The sequence below is a fragment of the Trachinotus anak genome, unplaced genomic scaffold, assembly GCF_046630095.1.
Source record: "Trachinotus anak isolate AG129_WGS33_773 ecotype Australia unplaced genomic scaffold, CSIRO_AGI_Tana_v1 ptg000013l, whole genome shotgun sequence".
Taxonomy (NCBI): Eukaryota; Metazoa; Chordata; class Actinopteri; order Carangiformes; family Carangidae; genus Trachinotus; species Trachinotus anak.
This window is the reverse complement of record NW_027273864.1, coordinates 24,088,444-24,115,934: the sequence shown is the minus strand read 5'-3', so window position 1 is coordinate 24,115,934 and position 27,491 is coordinate 24,088,444. Positions and strand designations below refer to the sequence as shown.

The 27,491-nt window shown below is 39.5% G+C and overlaps 1 protein-coding gene across 1 annotated transcript in view; it reads left to right on the top strand.

The window, feature by feature from the left end:
- Positions 1–27,491, top strand: part of phc2b (polyhomeotic homolog 2b (Drosophila)) — a 35,583-nt gene extending 8,092 nt beyond the window's left edge. Inside the window, exons 2-15 of the mRNA XM_071495179.1 lie at positions 2,814–3,141; positions 4,735–4,896; positions 5,026–5,103; positions 5,411–5,572; positions 6,885–7,019; positions 7,243–7,537; positions 15,761–16,053; positions 16,537–16,819; positions 20,692–20,903; positions 21,983–22,112; positions 23,098–23,203; positions 23,306–23,420; positions 24,357–24,681; positions 24,835–27,491. Coding sequence (XP_071351280.1) covers positions 2,872–3,141; positions 4,735–4,896; positions 5,026–5,103; positions 5,411–5,572; positions 6,885–7,019; positions 7,243–7,537; positions 15,761–16,053; positions 16,537–16,819; positions 20,692–20,903; positions 21,983–22,112; positions 23,098–23,203; positions 23,306–23,420; positions 24,357–24,681; positions 24,835–24,989 — 2,721 coding nt within the window. The 5' untranslated portion in view covers positions 2,814–2,871 and the 3' untranslated portion in view covers positions 24,990–27,491. The remainder of the gene's footprint in view (positions 1–2,813; positions 3,142–4,734; positions 4,897–5,025; positions 5,104–5,410; positions 5,573–6,884; positions 7,020–7,242; positions 7,538–15,760; positions 16,054–16,536; positions 16,820–20,691; positions 20,904–21,982; positions 22,113–23,097; positions 23,204–23,305; positions 23,421–24,356; positions 24,682–24,834) is intronic.

The following is a 27,491-nucleotide window of genomic DNA, read 5'->3' as shown; positions in this document are numbered from 1 at the left end:
TGCAGTTCTGCAAACTCAAATCCCAGTCTTTTCCCATTTAATGACTAATTTGTTTACTCAAACATTTTAGAGCTATTTAGGGCTGTTCTGCTTTTGCCATTTTAAGGAATAGCATATGGTTTAGCAAGATTGCAGTTTATTTCCAAGTCTGCTTTGTAGCATAAGTGGGCTATAGAGCTGTGCTTTGGCCCCTAATCCACTCAAAAGAATAATGAGGAGGAAATAGCTTAAGAATTGCGGCATGGCAGCAGCATTGCTCCTTATTTAATTACTTCCATTACACCCTCGCCTTACTCCAAACTATTTAAAATCCTCAATATGCTCATCCAACCTTTGCCCCGGCCCCAAAATGACTTAATGTGTACACCTCTAACCTCAAGGCTAGTAATTCCATCCTCCCTGTTTTGGCCTTTCTTTTCAGCTCTGTTACATCAGCTATCATGCTGTTTGAATCCTCCTCCACACACTCTTATTAATCCCACCCTCTTCTCTGCACCCCCAGCATCTCAAATTCTGGAGTTCTTATTCTATTGTTATTAGAGCTCAACTTTATCAAAAGCTTCTGAACTTTCTTAATTTCCTTTTGACAACTTAATCTTTGCTTTCCTGCCTTCACCAAGGAAGGATATTTCGTTTCCTCCCATCCTCTTTGCATCTTCTCACCCTTCCTGCTGTGCTGTCTGCCATCTCATCATCTTGGAGGGCTCTGGACCCTTTCCTCCTGTGCTAATGGATAGCAGAGCACCAGGGGACCAACAATGTAAAAGCCTTTTATGTAAGGGGCCTAAATCACACGTTCTTTTTCGTCATGATTGACAAGAACAAACGGATATACATGTCTGAGATGGTGTATGTCATATAAATGTTGTTTTGACACAGTACTTTTGTATCTTGCCGTTAATAAAGAAGACTGGACTCTAATCAAAGGGGTTTCAAGCAATAATTAGGCCTATACTCATTAAAGTTGATGATGTGTTTTTGCTCATGGTTTGGGCTGTTTTGACTTAGTTCTCCGTCATATTTAGAGCAGCCTCTGCATTCTTCCCAATTAGCTTTCACCAAATGTGCGTGTCTTGTTTAGGTGAAATGCTCCAGTGTTCAGGATGCCATTTAGAGTGGCCAAAAATGTTAGCCAGCTACCCCTCCTTTTTTGCTAAATTCACTGGATTTCATTAGCTTCACATATTGCATTTTTGTATGCTTCTCTAACCAGCTTCACTCTGCCTGGTCTCACTTTTTGTTTTTGGAGAATGAATTCAGATGCATTGTATAGTATTCCAGAGTTTGTGTCTGTAATCTTGGAATACTACAAGGGAAGTTTATTTGAACAGGCTTCTAAATTTGGATGTAGCGTCTCTGTTATGATTTTGTGCATTAAAATTAGCAGACTTCAGAGGAATCATTAATTTCCCAGTTGATACCCAGGTCCTACTGCAGATTTGTGTACTGCAGTTCTTCACCTTGCTGTAGTGTTTGCAGCTTTGTTGCCATTTGCAGTCAGATGGCATATGTTGGGAAGAGGTGTGAACATTGTGGCAAGACAGGTAGACTTATCCAGTGTTTTCCGCAGAATTAGATTTTGTGGCTGCCACAAAAATCAGTCTATTGGAAACACTGCTGTTGGATAGTATATTCGTGTGTATTTCAGGGCTTTGACTGAATTTGTGTAATTTTAGTTTGGCCCAGTTTATTAAATTAATAAATACACAGTGTCCAAAATAATAATAAAGCCATACTGCTTCATGTGTTCCTGTGTTGGTTTTTATAAAAGTGGGTGGAGAGACAAATGTTTTGTTTTGTTTGTCAGACAGATCTCTTAAAATTGATGTTTTTTTGGGGGATTTTTTTGTACACTGTAAACATCATATTTAGTCAGTCTTAAAACCAAGTGCTTTACTATGACAGTTAAATAGTCATGTCAATAAAAAAAAGTCCTGAGGGCAGAAACTAATGATTATTTTCATCTGCCGAGGATTTTTATTTTCATTTAATTTTTTTTGTAGTCTATCAAGTGTCAGAAAGCAGTGCAAAATGCAGCTGGAAATTTTCAAGAGTCCTAGGTAACATGTTCAAATATCTTGGTCTCCAACTAACAGTTCAAGACCCAAACATATTCAGCAAATTCTTTACATTGGAGAAGCTGGAATAAGAATGTTAAATATTTTTCACAATTTTTTCTTGAAATCTGCTAACACAACTAAAAATAATCATTTGAATTCAATTTAGTCAATGATTAATTGACGATATGGTCCAACTGTGAAAATCTAGTATTGTGTTTTTTTTAAGCCTTTCAGTAATCATGATAAATATGTTCCTGTATTTTATTTATATTTCCAAATGCTCTATATTTGGTTGTTATGCTTATGCAAAAAATACATTTTACTCACTATGATTATAGTCTTGCTTATAAGTTTGAATAAACTTTGGATGCCTTTGGTCATAGAAAACTTTGGCAGGCTATGTAGGAGTTTGCATTTGCTGATTCAGAAACACTTACGGTGCAATATTACATTGAAATGAATAAATACTTTATCTCTAGTCATGCACATACTATTTTTTACTGCCCACATCCATGATTTCTTGTATCAGATGTAATTCATTTCTTCCTTGACATTTTATGTATGTTGGTGGTGTCACATGTTGAAGTTGAGTGGTTCATTGACAGTCATGTACAGGGGAATTCTTGCCTCAGTTTTTCAGTTGTTTTTTTTTTAGCTAGTCAGATGTATTTTTTGACTAAAGAAAAACATTTTGGTATAAAGAAGCTAATAGTGTACCCTTTGTCTCTTTTCTCTGTTTTTCCTCTCTTCCAGGCACAGGAGAGCCATTCAGAAGAGCCGGGGGTCAAAGGTGAGAAGAGCAGAGGGCACCATGGAGAGTGAGCCGGGGGCCCCTGCCTCCACGGCCAACAGCACCGGGACCACCACCTCCACCAGCAGCTCCTCCAGCACCACAGCTGCCAGCAGTAGTAGTACCTCTAACACTACTGCTACTACTTCTACCACTTCCACTGCCAGTAGTAATTGTAGTAGCAGCAGCAGTAGTAACACTAGCAGTAGCTCCAGTAGTACTACAATAGGAAGGCAGGCAGTGCCTCAAATATCTGTTTACAGTGGGATACCTGACCGACAAACAGTGCAGGTGAGTTTCTTGGCTTTCATTAAAAAATGGTTGACAGCTAGATATTAAATTGTGATATTGTTTGTGATGCGCTGTCGCTGAGACCACTTGCACACACAAATGCACATTAAATAGCATACTTTTCTCTGCTCTGCTGCCCTCTGTTGGTATAAAGCCACATAAGGACTTATGATGCACTCCTAAAATTATGTTTGCTTCATTCTCTAATTGGAAAGTGAAATAGATAAGAAGCGTTTTTCCTTCTGATCAATATACTGATGAAGGAAACTCAAACAAATGGTCATTTAACTGGATCTGTCCCAGTTGAAGGAATGAATTTTCTCAGTCCTTTAGTGCTCTTGACCCTTTGACCCTGGGATAATCCTCTAAACAGGCTTACCCTCCTTGAATAAGGTCCACTCAACTTTTAGTGCTGATGCTTTGGCAGAAGGGTTTTTGTTACATTCAGCCCTCCTTTTCTTGTATTCACTCTGCTTATAGATAAAAGGCAAACACTATTGTCACTCTGAGCTTAACCATAAATGACCAGCAGTCCGGTCATTTATGGTCAGTGAGACCTGAATGCCTGTATGTGTTGCATCTCTGCTAATTTTACCCCCATTCTAAGAGGTATGAGTCCGGATGGTCCACTGAAACCATGGACCACAGGTCAACATCCTTTATGGTTACTCAGCAACCAGGCAGAGGGTAATTTGAGAGGTCAAGGGTGACGAGAGTTATTTCCAATGGCAGAGGTTTTAGCTTTGTTGTTATTAGGTAAAAAAAAAATCATTGACACTTTTTTTGCTGAAAGTGACAGAGGGGCTGGGTTTATTTATGTCTGTCCGCCTGCAGAGATCACAAGTTTTAGACATTTTGAAACACAGACTAATCGTGTGTATCTCTCCACCAACACATCTCTGTGCACACTCCACAGTGTGATCCACTGTTGAATATATTGGTGACAATATGACACATTCTGATTTAATACAATTTGATTCAACTGTGATTTGTTATTGTTACTTTTCTGATAATTAAATTAGGGCTGCAACTAATGACTATTTTCCTCATCAATTAATCTACAGATTATTTTCTCAATTTATGATTAATCTGTAAAAAAAAATATTGCCTTCATGTCCTTCATGAATTCCCAGGGTAACGTTTTCAAGATCAAAGTGTCAGTGCAAACCCAAACATTTTCAGTTTATGATGTAAGACAAGTAAAAGCAGCAAATGTGTTTTTTTTTGTTGTTTTTTTTTGTTTTGTTTTTTGCTTGAAAATGGACTTGATAGTTGCAGGTTAATTTTGTGTCAATGGGCCAATTATTGAATGCACTATTTGTTTCAGGTGTAGATAAAATTGAGAGTAAAAGATATGAATAATTTGTTATTTCATATCAATCAGAAATATCCCATAAAATGATGTCTTCTGTCACACAAACGATAGTAAACATAGTCAGTAATACACTGAAAACCTACCCTGACCCTAAGGAGGATGAAGTTTTCACTGGGTATCGTTTATCTCAGTTAGAAGCTGAATTAGCTGCTGGCAAACTATTTTTGTGCAGACTGCACTACTCAACCATTTTTGTTTATGTCTGTCTTTATATTCAGGTGTTCCAGCAGGCGCTACATAGACAGCCTAACACGGCAGCACAGTACCTGCAGCAGATGTATGCTGCTCAGCAGCAGCACCTGATGTTGCAAACCGCAGCCCTCCAGCAGCAGCACAGCCTCAGCACCGCTCAGCTCCAGAGCCTGGCTGCTGTACAGCAGGTCAGCAAACGGTCATGAAAGAATCATTCTTATTTTGTAGGGATGATCATTGCAGTAATTGTTGACCTGCTGCAAGACAAGTTTCAGAAAATGGTAGGTCTCTCCTGCCTCTTTCTTGTGTTGTAATAGGCCAGTATTGCAGCTGGGCGGCAAAGCTCTTCACAGAATGGCACTTCATCTCAGCAGACAGGATCTACTCAGGCTACGGTAAGTGCAGTTTTGAGTGTTGGGCCTGTCTTTTAAAAGCCTCTTAAGTTTAAGTTATCTTTGTCCATTAGATTATTATGGCATTAAGTTGATTTTAGCACCAAGATGCTTTGGGGGAAACTGGGGCCCACACTAGCAGGTCTGTGTACTGTGCTACTTTTTTTTACACAGATAAAACGGTAATATTATAAGTTAAAAAATGTTTAACTTATTCTGGGTCTTTTATATTTGACGGATTGTTTTGAAGAAAAAAAACAGTTGAGGTATGGAGGTGTGTAACCCAATTATCCCTTCCTCTCCCCCTTAGATCAACCTGACCACCTCCCCAGCAGCAGCTCAGCTAATCAGCCGGGCCCAGAGCATTAGTTCCACCCCCACCAGTATTTCACAGCAGGCTGTTCTACTGGGAAGCCCATCCAGCCCTACTCTCACGGCCAGCCAGGCACAGATGTACCTGCGCGCACAGATGGTGAGATTGCAAACACCAGGAGCATAGCCATTGGCACATTTACATCAGTGTGCATATATGCATAAACACAAACACACAGACACACACTTGCTTAAATAAATAAGCACACTCCAGCTCAGACATTTTCCTCTGTACGCTAAGTGTGCGGTATAGGCTTAGTGTGTGTGTTATGCATGCATGCGTATTCTACCATAGTAATTGGTTTGCTTTATTCTTATATTGCCAGCAGAGTAGGTGGTCAGGATAATCTGTCCAGCCCCAGAGGGCTCATTACAAACACAAAGGGGAATGCTTTGAATATGCATGGCTGCTCAAGAAAACATTTCTCGTAGGTCACAGGTGTTCCCTTGGCTGTAGGTTAAGAGCCATATGTTTATAAAGAGATGCTGAAAGAATATATGGTCTTTATTGTTCTATTTTGTTACAGCTGGTTGTGGGTAACTTGTCGGTTTCAATTTGCCGTCAGTTGTGCAGCTGGCACACAGACTGTTCCTGCCACCTCATTATGATCAAGTATACAGCATTGTCAGATGTGTTTGATTCTGCTGGCAGGCAGAAAAATGCATTTGTCAGTTTATATGGCCATGGCTTTTATTTATCGTACAGTCTTCTAGTGTGAAATTAGTGCGTAGATCAGTGTTAAATGAATCCCTACAGAGATTGTTTTTCCACACATTTTCCAGCTAGAGTTTCAAAACGTGGAAGTATATAATTAGAACTTAATTGCTGTATAAGTATGGTCAGTTTATGGTAAATATTAAAATCAAAATATGACCTAATACAATATCCAAATTGGAGGAGCTGCAACATTGTGGTGCTACAGAGATGTCCAGCCTATAAATCATATTCTCAAACAAAAATCACCTTCCTTCTGCCACTCCACCCTCATCTCATGTTGTTTTTGTTTCTTCTTCTACTTCTTCATTTTTTGCTTCTTGTTCTGCTTCTGCTGCTCCTCCATCCTCCTCCTCTACCGCCCTCTTCCTCAAGTATGAAATATAAAGATATGAATGTACAGCCATAAAATGAGGAAAACAGCTTTTAGCCATTTTGTCCCACCATAGTACTGTATTTATGTCATGTCATGTCATGTCGGAGTGTCATACTATGTTAATTACTCATGTTTGTCTTGCTTGACTGAAAATAATTGCAATATGATTTTTTTTTCCCAGCCCTAGTTTACAGATACTTTTTAGGATAGAAATGTAAAAGGAAAGTTTCTGTGCTTTGTTTTATTTTTAACTATTAATTTGCTTTACCTATTATAAATAAAAAAATATCCTCTACCTCTTTTGTGTATGATGCTTTTCAGGCCCAGCAGAGCAACCTGGTTCAGGTGGCCAGGAGTCTGGGTCGAGCTGTTCCTCTCTCCCCACAGCTCATCTTCACACCAACAGCCACAGTGACGGCTGTCCAGTCAGAGAGCTCCACACAGGCTTCCTCACAGGTAGGCTCATTGGAAGTCATTTTCAAACATATAATTACAATCTTTAATCTAGAACATTTGGGGGCATCATCTTCGTATGCTACAGTGTGCTTTAGTTTGCCACTAAAAACATTGCTTACATACATTCTCATTTATTTTGTAATAACACAGTAATTCTGTAATAACACAGTGTTTGTAATTAACACTGTGAACATGTCAGTAATCTGTTTATCTTTCTGTCCAGAATCAGGTCCAGAACCTGGCGATCCGTGGCCAGCAGGGGGCGACCACGTCCTCCTCTCAGACTCAGACTTTGCAGGCTCTCAGTCTGAAGCAGAGCCCTGTGCCCATCCAGCCCACCTCACTGATCAAGACTCCTAGCCAGGGGACGCAGGCTGCCACAGGAGGGAAGACCAGCTCCTCTGACAGCCCCTCTGATGGAGGGAAGAAGGGGGATGGTGCAGCAGTCACTGAGGTCCGAGCTATAAATATGAGCCGCAGTGTTACGGCTGTCAGTGCTCAGCCTCTGATTGCTCCAGGTAAGTAAACCTTGCAATCCCACCACCTGAAAAGTTCAAATAATATATTAAGTATTTATGTGTGGAGGCCTCTTAACCTTGAAGCTGGCCCTGTGAACATGTAGACTAGGCAGAAAAAGGACCCAGACCCCTGCAGAAAAAGACCTCATCTAAGTAGTGAAAATAATGGCTATTACTGGTATTTGTATTAGAGCTGAAGCAATCAGTTGACAAATCAATTAGTTTATTAACACACAAAAACTGTTTTTAAAACTGATAAATCATGTCATTTTTCAAGTACAAATGCTAAGCATTCCCTAGTTTCAGCTATAAGGGTTTGCTGGTTTTCCTCAGCTTACATGATGGTAAACTGCCTTTTTGCGAGACAACCAAAAACACAACCAATATGAAGACATCAGTTTGGCCTTCAGGACATTGTAATAGGCATTTTCCACTTTAAACTTTCCGTTCTCTAATTTTGTAAACCAGTCAATTAAACAAGACAAATACTTAGCAAATGAATCAATAATGTACATTATCATTAGTTACAGCCCTAATGGGTATCAAACATCTGTCATCTAATTTGTCTGTAATACTAGATTTTGTTAAGTGTCCCAAACTAGAAGTGAACATTGAATGCTTGGTTATGTTCCCAGACTTCCTTACATATTCATCAATCAGGTATTTCAGAATGTACTCATTAAATCCTGAGTCTCCTCAGGTTGATCAGACGAGCTGCAGTCGATAAAGTGCCTAAAAATTTCACCCAAGTCGGCCTCTTGTCTCAGCTTGTAGGTCTGTACAGATTAAAAGAGACGCAAGCACAAACAAACACAGAGTGCTACAAGATTTTATGGAGTTGAATTAACTTTACATTTTTATTTACTTCTGTACCAACCTTATCAATATTCATCTTGTAGAGCCAGGACGAGTACTTCTTCTCTCATAGTCAAGATGGGTCAAAGCATGTCCCCCTGTACTCATCAGGGGGTGTAGCTGTAACAGCAGGAGAACTGTTAGTCCACTGGCCGGAATGAGCTTCTCTGCCATTAGCAGCAAAGCTGCTTGCATCCTCACCATTGTTGCCAGCGTGTGTTTAAAAAACGCTGATATTTTTTTGCCTGACTTTCAGATATTTGGGGTTGATGTCTGTCAATCTTTGGTTTTAGAGGGATTTATAACTCTTGTTGGAAAGCTTTTATTGCCCTTAACGCGATGAGCTGTCAACCTGTCATGGGCCGCCCCAAAGAGGCAATGGTAGGGGAAACACTAATAAATGTGCTTTCATGTTTAGAGTAAGATTGGGTGAGAAAAGGGTTTTTACACGTAATATTTTCAATAGCTTTCTCTCGGTTGTTAGTGTGACATGTCAGGACCTGCATCACAAATCCATTCACTCACTGAAGGGGTGAAACCAGCTGTATTAAAGACTGTGTTGGGTTGTGTCTGGAACAGTGGAGCTGCTTTGTGAACTAGAAGCTGTGAAAGGCACAGTGCCATGCAAGTGTCTTTCTAAACCACTTATTGTGTAATTGGAAGTCATCAGCTGTTTGTTTGTTTGTTTGTTTGTATTTTTCCTCTTAGTGTGAATGGTTGTGAATATGCCAGCAGTACAAGCTGATTAAGTCAAATTAAGTCCAGTTTGTTTGCAGGATAAGTCCCCTCAGATGCACACATCTTCCAGAGGGTGTTGATAAGACACCACATTTTCCAAAACAGTTTATAATATGGATGGTGCATGAGCCTAATAATATGAGCATAAATGTGTGTGTTAACAGTCATGTGCAACCTCAGCTACTACTCCCAGCAGATATAAACATTACATACACTGCAGTGCACTGTTTGAATGCATGTTGTTGTTTTTGTCTATTTAGGTGTGTGTGTGTGTGTGTGTGTGTGTGTGTGTGTGTGTGTGTGTGTGTGTGTGTGTGTGTGTTTTTTGGCGCATGTGTCTCGGAGGGGGGGCGGGGATTATCTGAATGTGTCAGTGCACAACTGTGTCTTGCTTTGTTGCAGTAATGGATTCACATAAAATAAAAGGGAGGATGGAAACTGAAAGTCTGGCTGCATGCTGTCTGAAAAAATTAACATGAGTTGCCATAGCAGCAGGCCATGTGGGACAGGTGTGCACATGAGATGCTGGGGAGTTAATACACTGTGGATCAGGAAGAAGAGAGGCAGTATGGCTGATAGGATTCAGGATAAAAGCTTGGATTCAATTTAACTGTGACTAGGTCATTGTGCACTTTGATTTCTAGGCTAAAAACAGAAAATGTTACATAGTGATCCAGTAGTAATCCAGCATTTCACTATCTACTGTCATGATTCATGTTTATTGTCCTGTTATAGCTAATGGAAGGGACAAACTAGTAATTTCACTGCGGGAAACTAGAGATTTTACTGGTGGTTGGCGATGGGTGGTAAATGCACACCCTGTCTATAACCTTGGCTTTAATGAGTAGACTGTCGATATAATTAGGCTCTGTGTCTTATTAGGTAGTCTTTTAATGTCATTAAAATTAATTACATTAATTTGTAATTGTTAAATTTCAAAAGTAGCTAATAACTTATTGCAAAGAAAAGCATTTAGTTACTTTTTCATATTACTTTTGCTTTCCATCCTAAATTGGTTGTACTGTACTCAAATTTATTCAGGTTAACTTTGAACAAAGCCTGCAAAACCAGCATACGAAGTGTAAATATTGTCTCAATCTTTTTAAATGTCACTTTCACAGTCTCATTTACGAATTTATTGGCTCATTTTATGCACTTTGCTCATATTTTTGATATGAAAATACAGAAGTACAATTTGAGGTATTTGTTCTGCAGTATTTCCACTTTATACTACTTTATGCTTTAATTCCATTGCATTTCAGAGGCAACTGTTATATTTGTTACTCCACCACATGTATATATCAGCTTCAGTTACTGGTTAGAGCATTTAATTAGTTATAGTAATTGGTTTTAGATTAAGATTTTACATAGAAAAGCCTATGATGAGTACCGAACATCATATAAAATTTCCAAATTTCCATGGTGTGGTTTTACTCCTTAGAGTTAAAGGGCCTGAGTAGTTATTCTACCACTTCTTGAAGGCAATAAAATGAAGGAAACTGATAAAAAATAATAAGATAGTGAAGAATTAAGGAGGCTCAGAATTTCGCAAGTAATAAACTTAATGTTAACCATATCAGTAACCATAATACAATCATTGAAATAAACCTTGTCTTTACTTTATTCATCTCTAACATGACTCAACAGAGACTAGTCTGGCCTGATCTGAGAAAACAGCAAATATGGAGGTGGTGCGATTAATTGTGCTTGCTATTTTTGGTCATCAGTTTTCATCTAGCAATCCAAAAAATGACAGTCAGTCACATTCTGTGGAATAAGCATTTGGCTGGACACTCCAAAAGATGACAGAGTCAGTCACTTTCTGTGGAATAAGAGTTGGGCTGGACACTAATGTTAGGCTGTCTGGCTTGTTGCAGTAAGTGTTTGATCGCCTCCTCTTGGCAGGAAAGAGCTACCTTACTATAAAAACCACAGCAGGGAACCCCCAGAAGCACCATGCACATAGATTAAAAGAGCAGGTCTGCACATGAGGCCTTTCTTGGCAAAATTATGTAGCTGCTAGCAACAGTAGCAGTTGCCAGTTTCACTTGAATATGATTACAAAAAACCCTGGAAAGGCAAGAGACTAAATGCTTAAGTGACCCTTTTTCAAAATGAAAACCCAGACTTGCAGTCAATATAAAACTGTCTCACCCTACAAATAAATCACTTGTCTATTGTCTTTCAAATCATACACTCTGTTAGTTTATAGCATTGAAAGGGTCAGTGTGTACCTGAATTGTACACTCCCTGTTCAATTTATCACTGATAGAATACTTAACTCCATCACTAAAACTCCCTTATTTTATGTTGTTCACTCTTAAGATTCTGAGCTTTTCCTTCAGTTATTCTTATTAGTTCAAAGGGTCTGACATTGTATTTTCAGTGTCCGGCTTTACTTTTTCTCATTTAGCTCGTGTTCTAATCCTTATTTGATGAAGTATTTGCAAACCTTGTTTTGAATTTTAGTGAAGTGAGGAAAGATGGTGTAAGGCCTGCTGTCGCTCTGTTGTTTTAGGTAGGAATGTGGTTCATGAAAGCAAGCCAAAGCGGCAGCCAGTGAGAATGTGGAAACTCAGGGATTTTCCAGGGCCTGGTGCTACAACCTCATCAGGAACATATACTGTCCTCAACATCAGGACATTGCACATCTATGCACAAATAGAGTAAGATATCTTCCTATGAAACGGGAGTGGAGGCCGGCATACGGACATACGGAGGATTGTATGATTTCTTGTGTGTGTGTATATTATGTGTGTAGGCGGGGGGCCTGAGTCATTCCAGTCCTTAGACCTTGAGGGGGAATAGCAGTTGCATAAATTCCCCTCTCTTCCTCTTCTTCCAAGACTTCTCTCTGTTCCTCATTAGGGGCTTGAGAAAGTTGTAAGGATTCATGGGAAGGCTGGTTGTATCCGGTGTACACTGATTCAGGAATCCCCCTCCTTTGCTCAAAGTGGGTCTGCGACTCGCAAGCTACCTCAAAATTTGATTTGTCTTTGAACTGTCAACTTCAGGGTGCTGTAAGTCACTCACAAAACAATTCTTGATGCATTTTGGCTCTTGCACAGCACTTCTCCATGGTTGTTCTTATGTCACTGCCTCATTCTGAACAACATAATCGTTAATATCCATTGTGGAAAAATCAAGTGGATTTACTTCTGTTCTCATTTATTGTGCAGTGTGTGCATTTCGACTGAAAGGGTATGTTTTATTTTACTACCACTGTTTCCTATATTTAGCAGAAACCTTTTCAGTGACAGAATATGTGACGTACATATGTCACGTACATATCCTTTGCAGCTTGGAGAAGGTTAAACATAATCTGCTATCCCTGAGGTAGCCTAGAGTACAGTGTGTACAGCCAATTGTTATTGTCGATCTTAAATAAACTAGCAGCCTTCAGTCATATTGAATGATCTTCATCAACCATGAAGTACTGAAATTCATTCTTGATCTTGGCATTAGAAATTTGACAAAACAAGGTGTACGTACTAGATTTTTGTGTCTCTGTGCCAGAGACAGCTGTGGGTGGAGGCCTTATGTTTTTGCGTTGTTTGTTCGTTCTATTCTTGTGAACGCAATGTGTTGTAACGCCTTAAGGTATTTTCTTCAAATTTTGCACAAACATTCACTTGGACTCAAAGATAAATTGAATAGAAATTGGTGGTCAAAGGTCAAGGTGGCTGTGACCTCACAAAACACATTTTCAGCCATAACACAAGAATTCATAAGGTAGTCATGTCACAAACTGACACAAATGTCTAATAGTGGAAATGATGAAGTAATGTGAATTTATATCCAAACGAGGGTTCAACTTCACTGTGACATCATAATGTTCTTCAAAAACACTTCTGGCTTACAAACGCTTATTTGTCTGTTGATCAACTATTAAATTATCGACTAATAATTTCAGCTCTAGTCTCATTAAACTACTATTCCCAAGATCAAGAAATTGAATTCTAATGCCAAACTAAGTTATTTGTAGGATATTTGTTCTCCTCATCTTTAACAGTGTGGTAACTTTTAACATGCATACTCTAAAAAAAGTTTTAAAAAAAACAAACAGATTAAGTGCTTTTGTGCATTGATGCTGAATCTTTCAAGAAAAAAATCATGATGCATCTAATAATCAGTTATTTTTCCACCCGTAGGTGTAGCTGCTGAAGTGTTGGATGTTATTTTCCCCTGAAGTGTGTGTTTAAATTTCTCAAGTATGATCCATCTTTGATTATCATGGTGCTGGCCACCTCTCCATGGCTTATATCAGTCCTGCTCTGTACATTGTAAATTAACTGAAGGCCTTCTCTGTCCGCCATAGCGAACCAAATTTTCTGTTGGTGGGTTCCACTATGTGAAAAAGAAAACACTTTTCAGCAGATCCTGTAGCATTAAAGGGACTAATGACATGCAAACTCTGCTGGATAGAAATATCTACATTTTCCACAGCAGGGTACAGACTGCGGTTAGTCTCTCACAGGGAAACTTTGAAACCAGATGGAGCCTATCCCACACAAAACATCATGAAAAGAACAGGGGGAGAAGGAGGAGGAGGAGGGTGAGGACGATGGGGATTTGAGACAAATGCTGATGTACTTGGCAGGTTTCCATGCTTGGATTTATTGGGGGGTTTATTAACATCACCAAACACATCTCCACGTTCACACGGCTTGTATAGCAGAAGCTCCTGTATAGTACTTCTCTGCAGGGGTAACTCATTTCTTGTTTGGGTTTCAGTAATAAGACTAAGTCTATCAGTTGTTATTGTTTCCTGGTTGAGTTGTTAGAGATAAAGGAGGCAGCAGAGGGGCTGGGACCTACGGACTCAATGTTAACTCTAGAAGGAGTTTCATGGACAGTTGGCTCTGCGTGTCTGTTCCTCAGGCATTTCTAACATTTGACTAGCCTCAGGCTACATCTGCTGAACACTCTCCCACTCATACATACTCCCACAATACAAGATTGATGTGCTGTGTCTTGGGCTTCGGGGCAAGTTATGAGCTCAGGATGTCTTATTACCCACAACAGTGCTGACAGGTGGTGACAAGCCACTTTGAAACGATTTGTGACTATTGTTCAGGCCAAAACTGCAACAGCGGGATTCTATGCACCTCTGAACAAGCTCTTAATGTTACATCCTGTCAACAGGGGGCATACAGGTGAAGGGAAGGCTACAAACATACTCTATTATGCAGACGTCTACATTTTTCACTGTTTATGACCCTCTGGCTCAGTGTCTCTGATATTCACTGAGTCTGGACACTTGTGAGCACACATGAAACACTGTTCATGGCTTGTAGCAAGTCACAGTTCAACACAGTAAAGATGTTTCTGAATTACCTTATAGAAGAAGATAATAATTGATTAGATAATTATTACAGGTGAAGGGAAGGCTACAAACATACTCTACTATTCAACATTAATTGTGTAATACTTGTAAACATTAAGGCTGTAATTACATTTCTTAGTGATCATTCTTATTTTGATAAATCATTTGAGAATTTTAATCACAACTTTCTGCCAACCCAAGACATGGGTTGGTTGGTTGTTTTGTCCGACAAAACATCCAAAAGCCAAAAGTGTTGAGAGTGTACAATGTGGTGATGAAGCATTTATCATAATTGTTGCAGATTGACTAATTGTTTTAGTACCATTGAAATTAACTTATGCCCTTTAACCAACAGTATTTCCAGCAGTCATATGTTGATTTATCAAAGTTAGCCCAAAAATTGCTTTCAAATAATATATTAGGATTTTTTTTTTTTTTTTTTTTTTTAAATCTCTTCACTGCCAGTGACCTACAGCTCTTTCACTGTACATATGGCATATGAGGCTTGGAATGTATCGTAGATAAGAAAATCTGAATCTAACCTTTAATGCTGTTCCATCAAAACTTCCAGGAACTTTAATTTCCCAAGAACCTATATCCAGGAACATTCCAAAGGGTTACGCTGCGGGAAGATTAAGCAAATTACTCTGCTGACGCATTAAAGGTGTGACAGTCACCTTTCATGTCATTTGTACAATATGGGCAAAAAGACTGGACTTTCTTCATTGGTCTGATTGCTGTTTGCCACATACTACAAATGAAATGTGTTTGCATTTGTGTTTTTAAAAAAATGTAGGGTGTATAACAGTGCGAAAGTCGAAAGTACTACAAGTGCTGCAAGGCCCATTCTGACAGTTCCTGAACCTTCTGGAAGTATTACCCATGAGCAGGGACTTTTTTTGGGAGTAAAACTATCTTCCCAGTGCTTAATTTAGACCCTTGTTGTTCTGTGGAAAAACACGTAGGGGAACGACGTTCCTAAACAGGTTGCTGTTCCCCAGGGAAATGTTCTGTGGTGGTAATGCACCTTTTAAGTAAAATCACATTGCTCCAGTTTCTCCAGTGTAAAATAATTAAAGGCACCCACAAACCTCTGTAGCTAGAGTCATAAAAATGTGAGATGGACAACTCTCACTGATATGTAACCACATATAACTAACTAGACCTAATTTAAATGTAAAATAGCTCACAAGTATTCAGCACATAGTGAATTGAAGACTTAGAAGAGTTTGGTGGACACAGCATTTAATTTTCATACATTTAATGTTTTGCAAAAATAAGTGTCAGTGTTGCTCTCATTCCAGCGTACACCCAGATTCAGCCACACTCTCTGGTACAGCAGCACAAGCAGCAGCAGTTTGTGGTCCAAGGTTCCCAGAAGACTACTGGCCAACTGCTGCAGACAGCCTCCATCCAGCCATCACAGCATCCTGTCCCTGTGCTTCCCAAACCTGCTCCACACCAGCCCTCTACACCCAGCCAACAGGCCACCATCTTCCACTCCACCATCAGCCCCCATGCCCTCCACTCTTCCCTCAGCCATGCCAAAGCTCAGCCCGTCCAGCTCACTGCCATCAACCTTCAAATACAGCCAGCGGTGAGTACCGTTACACACACCAAGGTCTCAACAACTGAACATTTGAACAACTTAGGCTTTGTTGGGTTAGATAAAACTGTTGCCAGTTTCACAACTGATAAAGTTAAAAACTTTGACAAGTCCAAAAATTTGGTCCATTTGTAACCCTAATGGGCCATTGCTTGGTGTCCTACTGAACATCCTGACTTTTTGAGTTGTTCACATCCTTCAATTTGGTATTTTGAAAGTGGTAACCAACAAAATAAAAACTAGTGTTTCAACAACACCTACAGTATTCATTTCAGTTCCAAGACACATGTTGAGAAGGACTCTTCTGGTGTAATATTTTCCCACTGGTGTGATATTTTCCAAGCCTAATGGTTTTCAATTTTTGAGTCACTGACATAAAAGTATTAACATCCCCTGATGTGCCTCATCATGACTGTCTTAGATGTACTTTCTCATGTTTTTCCCTATACCTTTTGGCCCTGATGCATATCTAAGGCGTCTCGGTTGGTTCAAGACAATAAAGATAAGCCAACCTCATTGGTGGTGAGAGAGACGTGTCCGACCCCCTCCACGCAGCAGCAGCAGCAGCAGCAGCAACAACAGCAACAACAACAACAACAACAACAACAACAACAGCAACAGCAACAACAGCAGCAGCAGCAACAACAGCAGCAGCAACAGCAACAGCAACCACAACCTGCACCTTTGCCATCACAACCTACCAAGCCTGTAGAGCAGCCCAAGGTTGACACAGCTACACCAGCTGTTCAGCCACAAGGTAATAATTAAACATCTTTTTCTAAGCCTCTAAATTACCCTCTGTTGAGCACATAAATGTTTTGGTCAATAAACTCTTTAATCAGTTAGCCACAGGAATAAGACAAGTAGTAGTTTAAAAACTTTTCACTTTGACACAAAAAATACAACTTCATCTCTGCTCTGTTCTCCTTCACGTCGTCAACTCTTGCCATCTTCATTGGAGGAGAAGAAAATCAGTGCTGATGTTTACTTGTATTTCAACACATGTGCCTGCAGCTCCTTTAGTGTCACTGTTCCTTATCTCATATTGCTCTGTTGCTGTCTGTGTTGTCAATCAAACACCAAAAAAGGCCTGGACATCAGTGAAAAAACAATTTGAAGTAAATGGAGAAACAAATGAATGGCTAGAGTAATTTATAAACACTTACACACCTTTTGCACGTATGGATGCTGTTTGAATGTGTCATATTGGCCTGGACAGCTCTAAGCAGGGAATGTCATGGTTATATTTTTTCCACACCCATTACATACATGAAGTGGGTAAAAAATTAGAGGCATCTCATATCCAACTATGACAGGGTCAACAAAAGTAAAAAAAAAGTTTGATGTTTCACACTCATATTCTATTGTACAGGTGTACAGGCCAAAAACTGTATTGCACTACGTTGGCACACAAGTATGCTGCATTTGACAATTATGTTTAAAGTTTTGACGTCTGACAAAAAGAATAAGAAAAACACATTATTAGGGTTTATTTACAATGTTAGTAGGGGGTGTTTCATGATTTAAAAAAGAAAAAAAAGGGAAACACATGGTTTTATAACACGTTACCTACTGTGAGCACGTAACTGATGACTTTTTCAGTTATAGAACAGCTTTTGTCCATTAGACAGTGTTGGAGGCCTGCTTGTGTAGTATGTTAATATGACGGTTGCTTGGAAGAATCAAAGTTTTTAAACTGTTTTGACATCCTGGACTAAAGCATATTCAAGTGATGAAATGTGGTTGGATCCTGAAGTGCTATATGTATAATCCAGTTAAGAAGCTTTTAGTTGCATGTATCAAGAAAATCCCAGAAATGCTGCATTATCAGTCAAATTTATTTTAGTATTGCTGCGTTTTCTGCTAACTGTGCACATTTTGTCAGCCTGGTGATTTAGATGAAAGAGATAAAGTCAGTTCAGATAAGTGATTTGACTCACATGGTCAGTAGGTTTAAGATACTGTAAGTGGATGATCATGCAGCAGCTATAGTCTTCTTCCTGAGCACAGATTATTTTGGGTGTATTTTATAAATATTGACATGGAACAGTTTCTATAGAGATATTTCTTCCAAATGGTTGGAAAGACTGCTAATGCTGTGTTTCTTGTAAAATGAAACATTCTGTAAACCACAAGTTGCTGTTTATGGGCAATGAGTTTGGGTGTGATGTGCTGTGGAAGTTCACTGCTCACAACCAGAGCAGGAAACTATTTTAGTAATCCACTGTCTGCTGATGACTGCTAAGATAAGAATGTACTCAAAGTTTCAGTTTTTTTTTCATAGAAAAATTTGACAACAGCTAGTTTGTTCAATTGGTCAAACTTGAACCAAGCTCTATGATAACAGACACTCAGCAAAACCACTTCTCTTTTAATGGGTCACCTAGAGGCGTATAAATAGAGTAATACATTTGTTTTCATCTGCAATTTTTTAATTTCATATAGGGAGGCACATCTAGGTATTTCGATAGAGGTAGTCTGGCAACTATAAATCCAGATCTTTGCTCCTGGAGTGACAGCCCCATTAAAACACTTAAGAATTTGACAGTGAGAGGCCCATTGAGCCACAAAATAAATAAAGATAACGGTTAGTTTCAGTCTCAAACAGCTGCAGTGAAAGAAACGAGTAAGCAGTTGTTTTGCATCTGTTTCAGTAACATTAACACCTCCACAGTATTGCTGTTAGTTTGGTATTTTTCTACTGCTGAGGTTAATGAACATCTTTCTAAATCCTGTCCAGATCATACTGCTACAAAAGATTCACACTGACATCATCTCCCGATGCCTGCCCTTTACACTGAAAGTTGTATATTTGAGGAAGAAAATAGAATAAAAATAATTATTGTATAAGGACAGTCATAAATGAAAGTCTTACAACACCTTCTTCTCAGTCCAAAAATGACGGACTGTAACAAAGAGACATCAGAGCCACAGATGAACCACTACCTGATAGTGTTAAAAGCATACAAAGACTCAGTTGGCAGTTTATTAGGAACACCTAGCTAAAACCAATGCAGTCTAATACAACAGTCCTGGAATGAATCTAACCTCCATTGAGATTATAATGGTCAGTTTTTATTAAAATTCAGAGAGATGTTGATTCAGCTGTACAGTCTTTTTGGAGGCTGCAGTTTGTGGTGCTGTTCAACTGCACTGCATTATACAGAAGCCTTTCTGTTATGTATACCTAATAAAATGTCAGTCACATGGATGAACAGGTTATGTTCAACAGAATATAATACTGAATGTGCTTACAATTAGGATAATACAGAACAGGGACTAATGTGTACGTATAGATACTTGGTGTCAGATGATTTTGATGATATGATATAAAACAGAGGTATAATATAAAGCTACAACCCTCAGGACACCTCACCTCGGGCACCAAATTGTCCACCCCTGTGTGCGGCCCCCGCATTTGTGCGCTACGCCACTGCGCTTATGTTAGTTATTTGAACCTGTAATGAATTTTCATACAGGAAGACATTGATTATAGTCGCTGGGACAGAAAGAAAACGGAAAGAAAAAAAAAAAATTCGTTCACAGTTGAAACATGTTGACATGCAGCAGCAGCAGCAGCCTGAGGAGGTTCAGAGCTGGCAGCGATAGCTGTGGGAGGAAACAGGGAGGCGGACTCTGGTTCAAAGCTTCACATGAACGGGTCTGAAGCGGCGCTGCAGCTTAAACCCAATCAGTCACAAACAGCAGCAGCAGGTCGGTGTGTGTCTGTCGGATTATTGCAGCACAAACACAAACCAAACCGCACATGTTTTGTGTCTAAGCGGAGCGGAAGTTGGCGCGGTAAGAAAACTCTTCTCATTCAGCGCTGAGGCTTTTAAGATGACAAAGCATGGCGGCTGGATGTTTACTTTCGCTTTGTTGATAACACGATCAGACGTTGATGAGATGTTAGGAGTGATACATGGTGAATTTACTGCCTGTTACGGACCGACATTGTGCCAGTAGGTCACCTCAAAATGTATTGTTGTCTGTTGTTAGACCATTAGTGGATAATTGATCTCTTATCAGCATGTAGATGGCTCTATAATATGATAATTATGTATTTAGTTTGCATTACATAACGTTATAAGCATACCTAGCTTGGTATCTGATACTTTAGTGGTATAATCTGTTACCATATGAAGACACATTTTAATTAATACCCACCTTATTTTTAAGGTGAGTAAACTAGGATTTAACTTACCCCACATTGCTGATGTAAATAGGTTTCTTTACTCTCATTTTATTAAGAACTGCAACTAAGGAAGAATCCTAATATCGATTAATCTCTCTTTCTGGTTTTATTTGTTTGATCTAAAACATGACATCACATATGCCAAGGAAAAACACCAAATATTCACATTTGAAAAGCTGAGTCCAGACAATGATCAGTATTTTTGTTAAAAAATGTACTATCACATATGGCAAGGAAATCATCATATGTTTCAATTTGAGATGTATGGTGTCATGCTTTAAAAATGACTGAAATGATTAATTGTCTAATTATCTCTAATTTCATTCAATCTGACAACAGGATTATATTATATTTTATATATATATATATATATATATATATATATATATATACACGATATTAACTGGATGTTGTTGTATTTATTCCTTGGTCAGGGGGGGGCTCAACTAAGAGGCCGAGTGCTACACCTGGGACTCCACCTCCAGCCATGACCTCAGGAAATGAGGGCGAGGCGCCCAGCGTGATGGGTAGCACGCCGCAAAATGGGGAGAACAAACCGCCCCAGGCCATCGTCAAGCCCCAGGTCCTCACACATGTCATTGAAGGCTTTGTCATCCAGGAGGGAGCCGAGCCATTCCCGATCTGTGTAAGTGCTCGATCTCAGCTTTACCAGCAGAGAAACATGATAAACAACCCAGAGCCACCACTCTCTCCAGTGTACATGCCTGCAGGGAGCTGTCAGCAGGAAAACACCAACCCTCTGTTACTACTAGTAGTGACAGCTCACAGCTTGTGTTTGATTCAGTCATTAATTATAGTGAGGTAGGACTGTGTAGCTGTGAAGGAGTACAGATGGATGAAGGTGTGTGTATAATGAGACACATTGCAGTGTTTCATGTCTCTCAAGGCATGTAAGTCCTCCTTCAATCTGTGTCACCTCCCTTAAATATATTGTTATCTTATATTGATTATACAGTGTATCAGTAAGCCTGTTGTTGACATTTGTGTCATTGTTTCTTTATTTACCACTAAAAAACTAAAATTTTCATTTTGTTAAGGTTGTATGTGTTTATTGTGATTTCTAGACTTTGGGCCCACTGCCTCCTACTGGACATTTGGTGTAAATACTCTCTACATTTACATGTGTACAGGGCTGAAAAAAATAAATAAAATCCAAATCCAAAAGATATTCAGTGCAAAATGTTAGACTGACCATAGTCAAATAGGACTCCGCTTGTGACTTAGTGTTTTTTCAACCATGTCATAAGGATGTTGTGGCTGCACCGAATGATTATTTGATTACTGTTTAATCTACTGATTATTTTTTCAATGAATTGATAAATTTAGAATAGAAACAAATACCAAAAAATGTCCCCCACATTTTCCCACAGCCCCCGGTGATATCCTAAAATGTCTTTGTTTGGTCAAAACAAATGTCCCAAGCCCAGAGATATTCAGGTTACTTTCATAGATGACTAACAAAACAAGAAAAACAGTTAATTTCTAGAAATTGAAGATCAAAATAGTTTCCAGTTAATTTTCTCTTGATCAACTAATCAAATAATTGACGAATCATTTCAGCTCTAAAAGATATACACATGTAAAGTAGTCTCAGCACTTAAATGAGCTGCTGTGACAGTGTTCCTTGTTTCCATTGTTTCTTGTTCCTGGAGGTTGTATCCTTTCATTTTGGTACAGTTGTGAATATTTTCTACCTGACACCAGGTGGAGCGTCTGCCCATTCTTATCGACAGCCCAAAGAAGCTGGACCATCAGCTCTCCTCAGACCCTGACAAAACTCCGCTCAGCCACGCAGCAAACACAGACTCCGAGCCGGAGGACATGAACCAGCCAGGTGAGAGAAAAAGAATTCGAAAGTTTGTGATGGTGTGTGGCTCCATCAGACCAGAACCAACATGCTAAATGGTGTCCATCAGTTGTGTTTTTAAACTCCAGTTGCTACAAACTTGTGGTTAATTAACTGTAATGTCAGTTGTGCCAAGTGCAATCCAGCACAACTGCCAAGCCTCATAATTTACCTCTTCTCTTCTTCTCTGTTTTAATATAACTGTATGTTTATTACTGAAGTTACCGTTAGTAATGGTTTTGTAATAGACTGCATTATATTATACCTCACTATAATGTAGTCCAGTACAACACAACTGCAGACAGGGTAATAATTAAATAGTTAAGTTACATACCCCACTGTCAATCAAAATGGAACATCACTTCCTTCGTAAAGGTTGGCTTTATTGCCAAGTTGTTGTGGATTGCATTAGAGTTCACAAGTGTACCTAATAACGTGGCCACTGAGTGTATATGGAGTAAATATTTGATAAGGTTAGCTAACTGCAGAGTCTTTAAAGTCATTGTTAACACCTTTGGTTTCACACTAAAGATCTACCACTGCCTGCACATCACAAGTGAAATGCATACAGGAAGTGGCAAATGATCATCATCAGCTTCGGCCACTTTAGCTTATCACTGAATAAATAAAGGGAAACAGAAACCTGTATTTAATGGAGATTAACACACCAAAGGTTTGTTATTTTAAATACCACCTGAGTTGGTGAGTGTTTCTTTGTTTGTATTTGGCTGCTTATTGTACAGTACCACTCAAAAGTTTGGACACACCCCCCCAGTCACTTTAATGGGAAAGTGTGTCTAAACAGTTGTGAATTACACCTACACACTGGGCCTCAACCATCTCCCTGATATCTGGAGCAGATGTAGAAATATCATTTTGATAATTGTGTCCTTAACCTCTACATGATGTGCAGCAGAATTTGACATGAATATTTAGTGTGTGTCTCTTGTTTCTATTGTTTCCTCTTCCACAGAAAAAGAGCAAGAACCGAAGCTGACGTGTGAATACTGTGGCTGGGTCGACTTTGCCTACACCTTCAAGGGCTCTAAAAGATTCTGCTCTGTGGTTTGTGCAAAGCGGCAAGTCCTATAAAACGTTTTGGTTTTATATTTTGTTTTAATTTTAATAAGTAGCTCCTCCTCCTGTAAATCATATCCCTGATAATGGACCTTTGTGAACAGGTACAATGTGGGCTGTACTAAGCGGATAGGCCTTTTCCATCCAGAGAGGAGTAAACCTACGAATCGCTGGCGTAGAAGATCTCAGGGTCGCTCCAGTATAGAGGCTAAGAAGCAGGTACACACACACACACACACACACACACACACACACACACACACACACACACACACACACACACACACACCTTCACTGCTGGAAAACTTCCTCATCAACACTTCATTTCCCATCACATACTGCTTCCACTGCACATTTTATACCCTGTACTTGTCACGCCTCATGCTTTTTAATGAATTTAAGCATCATTTGTGTCAGTGCCTGATTCTCTCCCTCTGTCTTTAAAGGATCATTATGTGCTCTATGATCCTTGTCTTTATAGCCTTTATTGGTGACCAGCAAAAATGGGAAATAATTAGTAGTGATTTTCTGCTTTCTGCACATGTTATGTAGACATCATAAGCAATTGGATTTGCTTCTTTTTTTTCTTCTTCTTTTTTTTTTTTTTTTACCACTAATCCAATAAACTTTGACATTGCACTTTACATACACTGTACTTCCAGCTGCTCTGCCCCTCCCCTTAAAATTTTGAAGCTTGTAAGAATACAAAGTTATATTAGTAGTTAAGATAATTAAACATTCAATCTTGAGCAGAGATGTAATATATCACAATATTTAATATTGAAAATTTTAATTTTATTTCGGCCCAGGAACAATCTTTCAATGATTTAATTATGTACTGTCTCAGGGGTTGGGTCTGGAATCTCCATTGGGGGGTGCTTATGTCTCATGTTTGGTCTGATCTGAGTTTTACAAGCCAGAGGCTTCAGCATGTGACAAAGTAATTGCTGAGGCTTTGGTATCAATCTCACACCTCTGTCAACTCCCTGCGGGTATATTACAATCATTTGAAGCTGTTGTACAGTATAAATCTCATGTATTACCCCCTTAATCTCTGCTCTGACTAACACAATTTCCCAGCAGTGTTTTACTGATGAGCCATTAATTTCTCAAATGCCGAGCCTTAATGTGATACCTGGATGTTTCTCTTTACAGAAGCTGTCCCCCTCACCACAGCAGACTCAGCATGGCTCTGTATCCTCACCACATCCCTCACAGCCCAGTCAGGAGGAGTCCAGCCCATGTTCCGATATGTCCAGCTACGAGGAGCCGCCGTCTCCCCTGTCAGCAGCCAGCTCAGGACCCCTGGCTCCTGCCCCGGCCTCGGCTCAGGTCCCCGTCCACAGGCAGCTGAGCAGGGCCTCGGACCAAGAGGGCTGCGCTGGGAGGGGTGCACCTTCACTCTGTCAGCGCTTTTTACCTAATGACCCCACCAAGTGGAATGTGGAGGAAGTTTATGAGTTCATCTGTTCACTGCCAGGTCAGCGGAGTAAACAGACACCCCCTGGTTGTTCAGAAACACACTCATAAAGCTTTACATACTGAAGCAGCCAGTTTTACACCTCTGCTTTGCTTATGAATCCTGTTTTGTGATGATTAACTGAAGCCTGTACTTCCCCCACTGTTCATGCAGGTTGTCAGGAGATTGCAGACGAGTTTCGGTCTCAGGAGATTGATGGACAGGCCTTGCTCCTGTTGAAGGAGGACCACCTAATGAGCACCATGAACATTAAACTGGGGCCTGCACTCAAGATCTTTGCACGCATCAACATGCTTAAAGACTCATAGCAGGAAAGCGTATGTGCACATTGATCTGAGTGCATCTGTGTTCTTCTTATGTTGCTTTGGTATGTGTGTGTGTGTGTGTGTGTGTGTGTGTGTGAGAGAGAGTGAGAGGAGCAGTGTATACCTTAGCACAGGGCAAAGGATGCATCATTGTAGCACTGACAGCATAGAGCACTGACTGCACTGTGACCTTGCCCTCTCTCCACTGGACTGGTTCCTTTTATAAATCTCGATGTCGCTGGACTTGACCCTAGAAACTGCTCATACTCACCTGCATCAGCTCAATAACCCAGTGACTTTTGGAACTTCAGCTACTGGGACTGATGGTTTTACTAGTGGTGGCATGAGCACTTCAATCACACAGCCCTGCGGTGTAATTTAGATGCTGTTTTGCCGTGTTTAACATGCATTCGTGGGGGGTAAGCAGTTCTTTGTTAGTTAGAAACAATGTAGGCAGTGGGCTGAAATGAAATTGGGAGCACAATGTGTCAAATTCCAAAATGTGGATTCTCACATTAAGTGAGATATCTTTGACAGATGTGGCAGAATGGCCAATTTTCACACGTTTCACACATATCCAAATAGCTGGTCTGGATAAGAAACGTGTTCATGCTGATGCAAATGAATGCAGAACACATTGCAATCACACTGCTATCAGTTCCACCAGACTAGATTTTGAGGTGGTCTGGCACACATTAGCCGGGTTTCCAGTTTTGCGCAAAAAAGGTGTTTTTTTTTTTTTGTTTTTTTTTTGGTCAAAAAGCCAACAAAACACAAATGCAAGTTGTTTGTGTTTCCATCCAGTGATGCTATTCGAATAAAGCTGGGTTTTCTCCTCTTGCGATATCATTCCAATTAAATGTGACCACAGATTTCCAGCAATCTGCCTCTTGGCTGGAACTTGCTCCCTGGGACATGATGCATCAGGCGCTACGACTTGAATGCAAAGCAGGTGTTTTCATTTTAAATTTTGCTAAATATTGCCTTGGCGAATAGTCATGCAAGCCTAGAAATTCTTTTGCGACATTTGAGTTTTTTTCAAAATGTACCTGTGTCCGTTACTTGTTTTTAAGTTCATTAAGCAGGTTAATGGAAATGCATCTGTCAGGAACAAATCCCAGCCAGGTGTAAATGCCATCCATAGAGCACCTTAACCCTGAGGCCACCAGGGTAAAGACAAGCCGTAAGATCACCTAAGTTTCTTCTTGCAATCTCTAGCTGCCCATCTCAAAGCTACAGACAACCCTTCATCTGTAAAGGCAAAGTAAGTAAAGCTCATACAACAGCATTGCTTTCACTTGCCTTGGTGTGTACCTATTTTGAATTTACGATTCGATCATACTGTGGTCAGAATAAAGATAACAAGAGCACATATTAAAACGAGGTGTGGTTGCAGGCAGCACCAAGGGGCCTTTATCACATGTCATTAACCAGATAACACAGATTCCATGATAATAGACATTATAAGTTCCAATAGCAAGCGTTAATGAGGCAGTAAAGTTCAGTGGAGAACACAAGGCTGAAAGAACAAGCAGTGTCAAAGTGTTCTACTTGTTCACTTGTGTCTAGGTTGGGTCATGATGCAACACAGTCATTGCTGAACTGAGGTGTTAAGACACATGAGTGAGGTCTGAATTTATTGTATTATTATTATTATTATCATTATTATTATATTATTAGACACGTTATTTGTACAGTTTTGTTAGCGTGTGGATGAGAGAGAAATGACTGTCTTGCTGGGAACAGTAGATTGCATTCATTACTTTGCTCATTTTTATTCAGTAGATGCTCCTTTGCCTTTTCTCACAATAAGACTCTCACCGCTCTCGAATACAAAGCTTGAATGCAGAGAAACCGTCTAACCAGCTTCTTCTGTGACATTGATTTTCCTTTCATGAGGAACTCACCAGTTTTCTCCTGTAGATTTAAAATGCTTACAAATGTTTGGGTTTTTCTGCCACTTTTTCAAAATGATTTACAAAAATGTGACATTGATTTATTTTTATTTTTTATTTTTTTGTCTCAGTTTCATAAGACGCTAAATTATCCTGGGAACTATTCGGGTGTGCTTTGCTCTGCACAGCCCTGCTTTTGGCACAAATTTTCTTTTTCATTTGCTTTAATCTTATGAGAAACCTAAAGTGAGAGTGACATCTGTGCAGTAATTCAAACAAGTTTATATGTACATAGCAGCTCAAGTGAGGAAAGAGACTGTAACTAAGTGTGAAACTGTCATTTTTTTTAAGTTATCCCTGTTATTTTAAAGCAGAAATTTAATGGTGTTCAATATTTTGAAATATGCAAATATATAAATATCATGGCCTGAGAGTTGTTTTTTAATGTTTTTTTTTGTTTTTTTTTTTCTAATGAAAATATGATCATATCTATTTGTGTTTTGTGGCTGTGATGGAAGGTCAACTTTTTTAGATAATGCTTTGTTAAATGCTTGTATTTATCAAAACAGTTTGTTACACAACATTTTGCAATTATAAATAATTTGCAGTA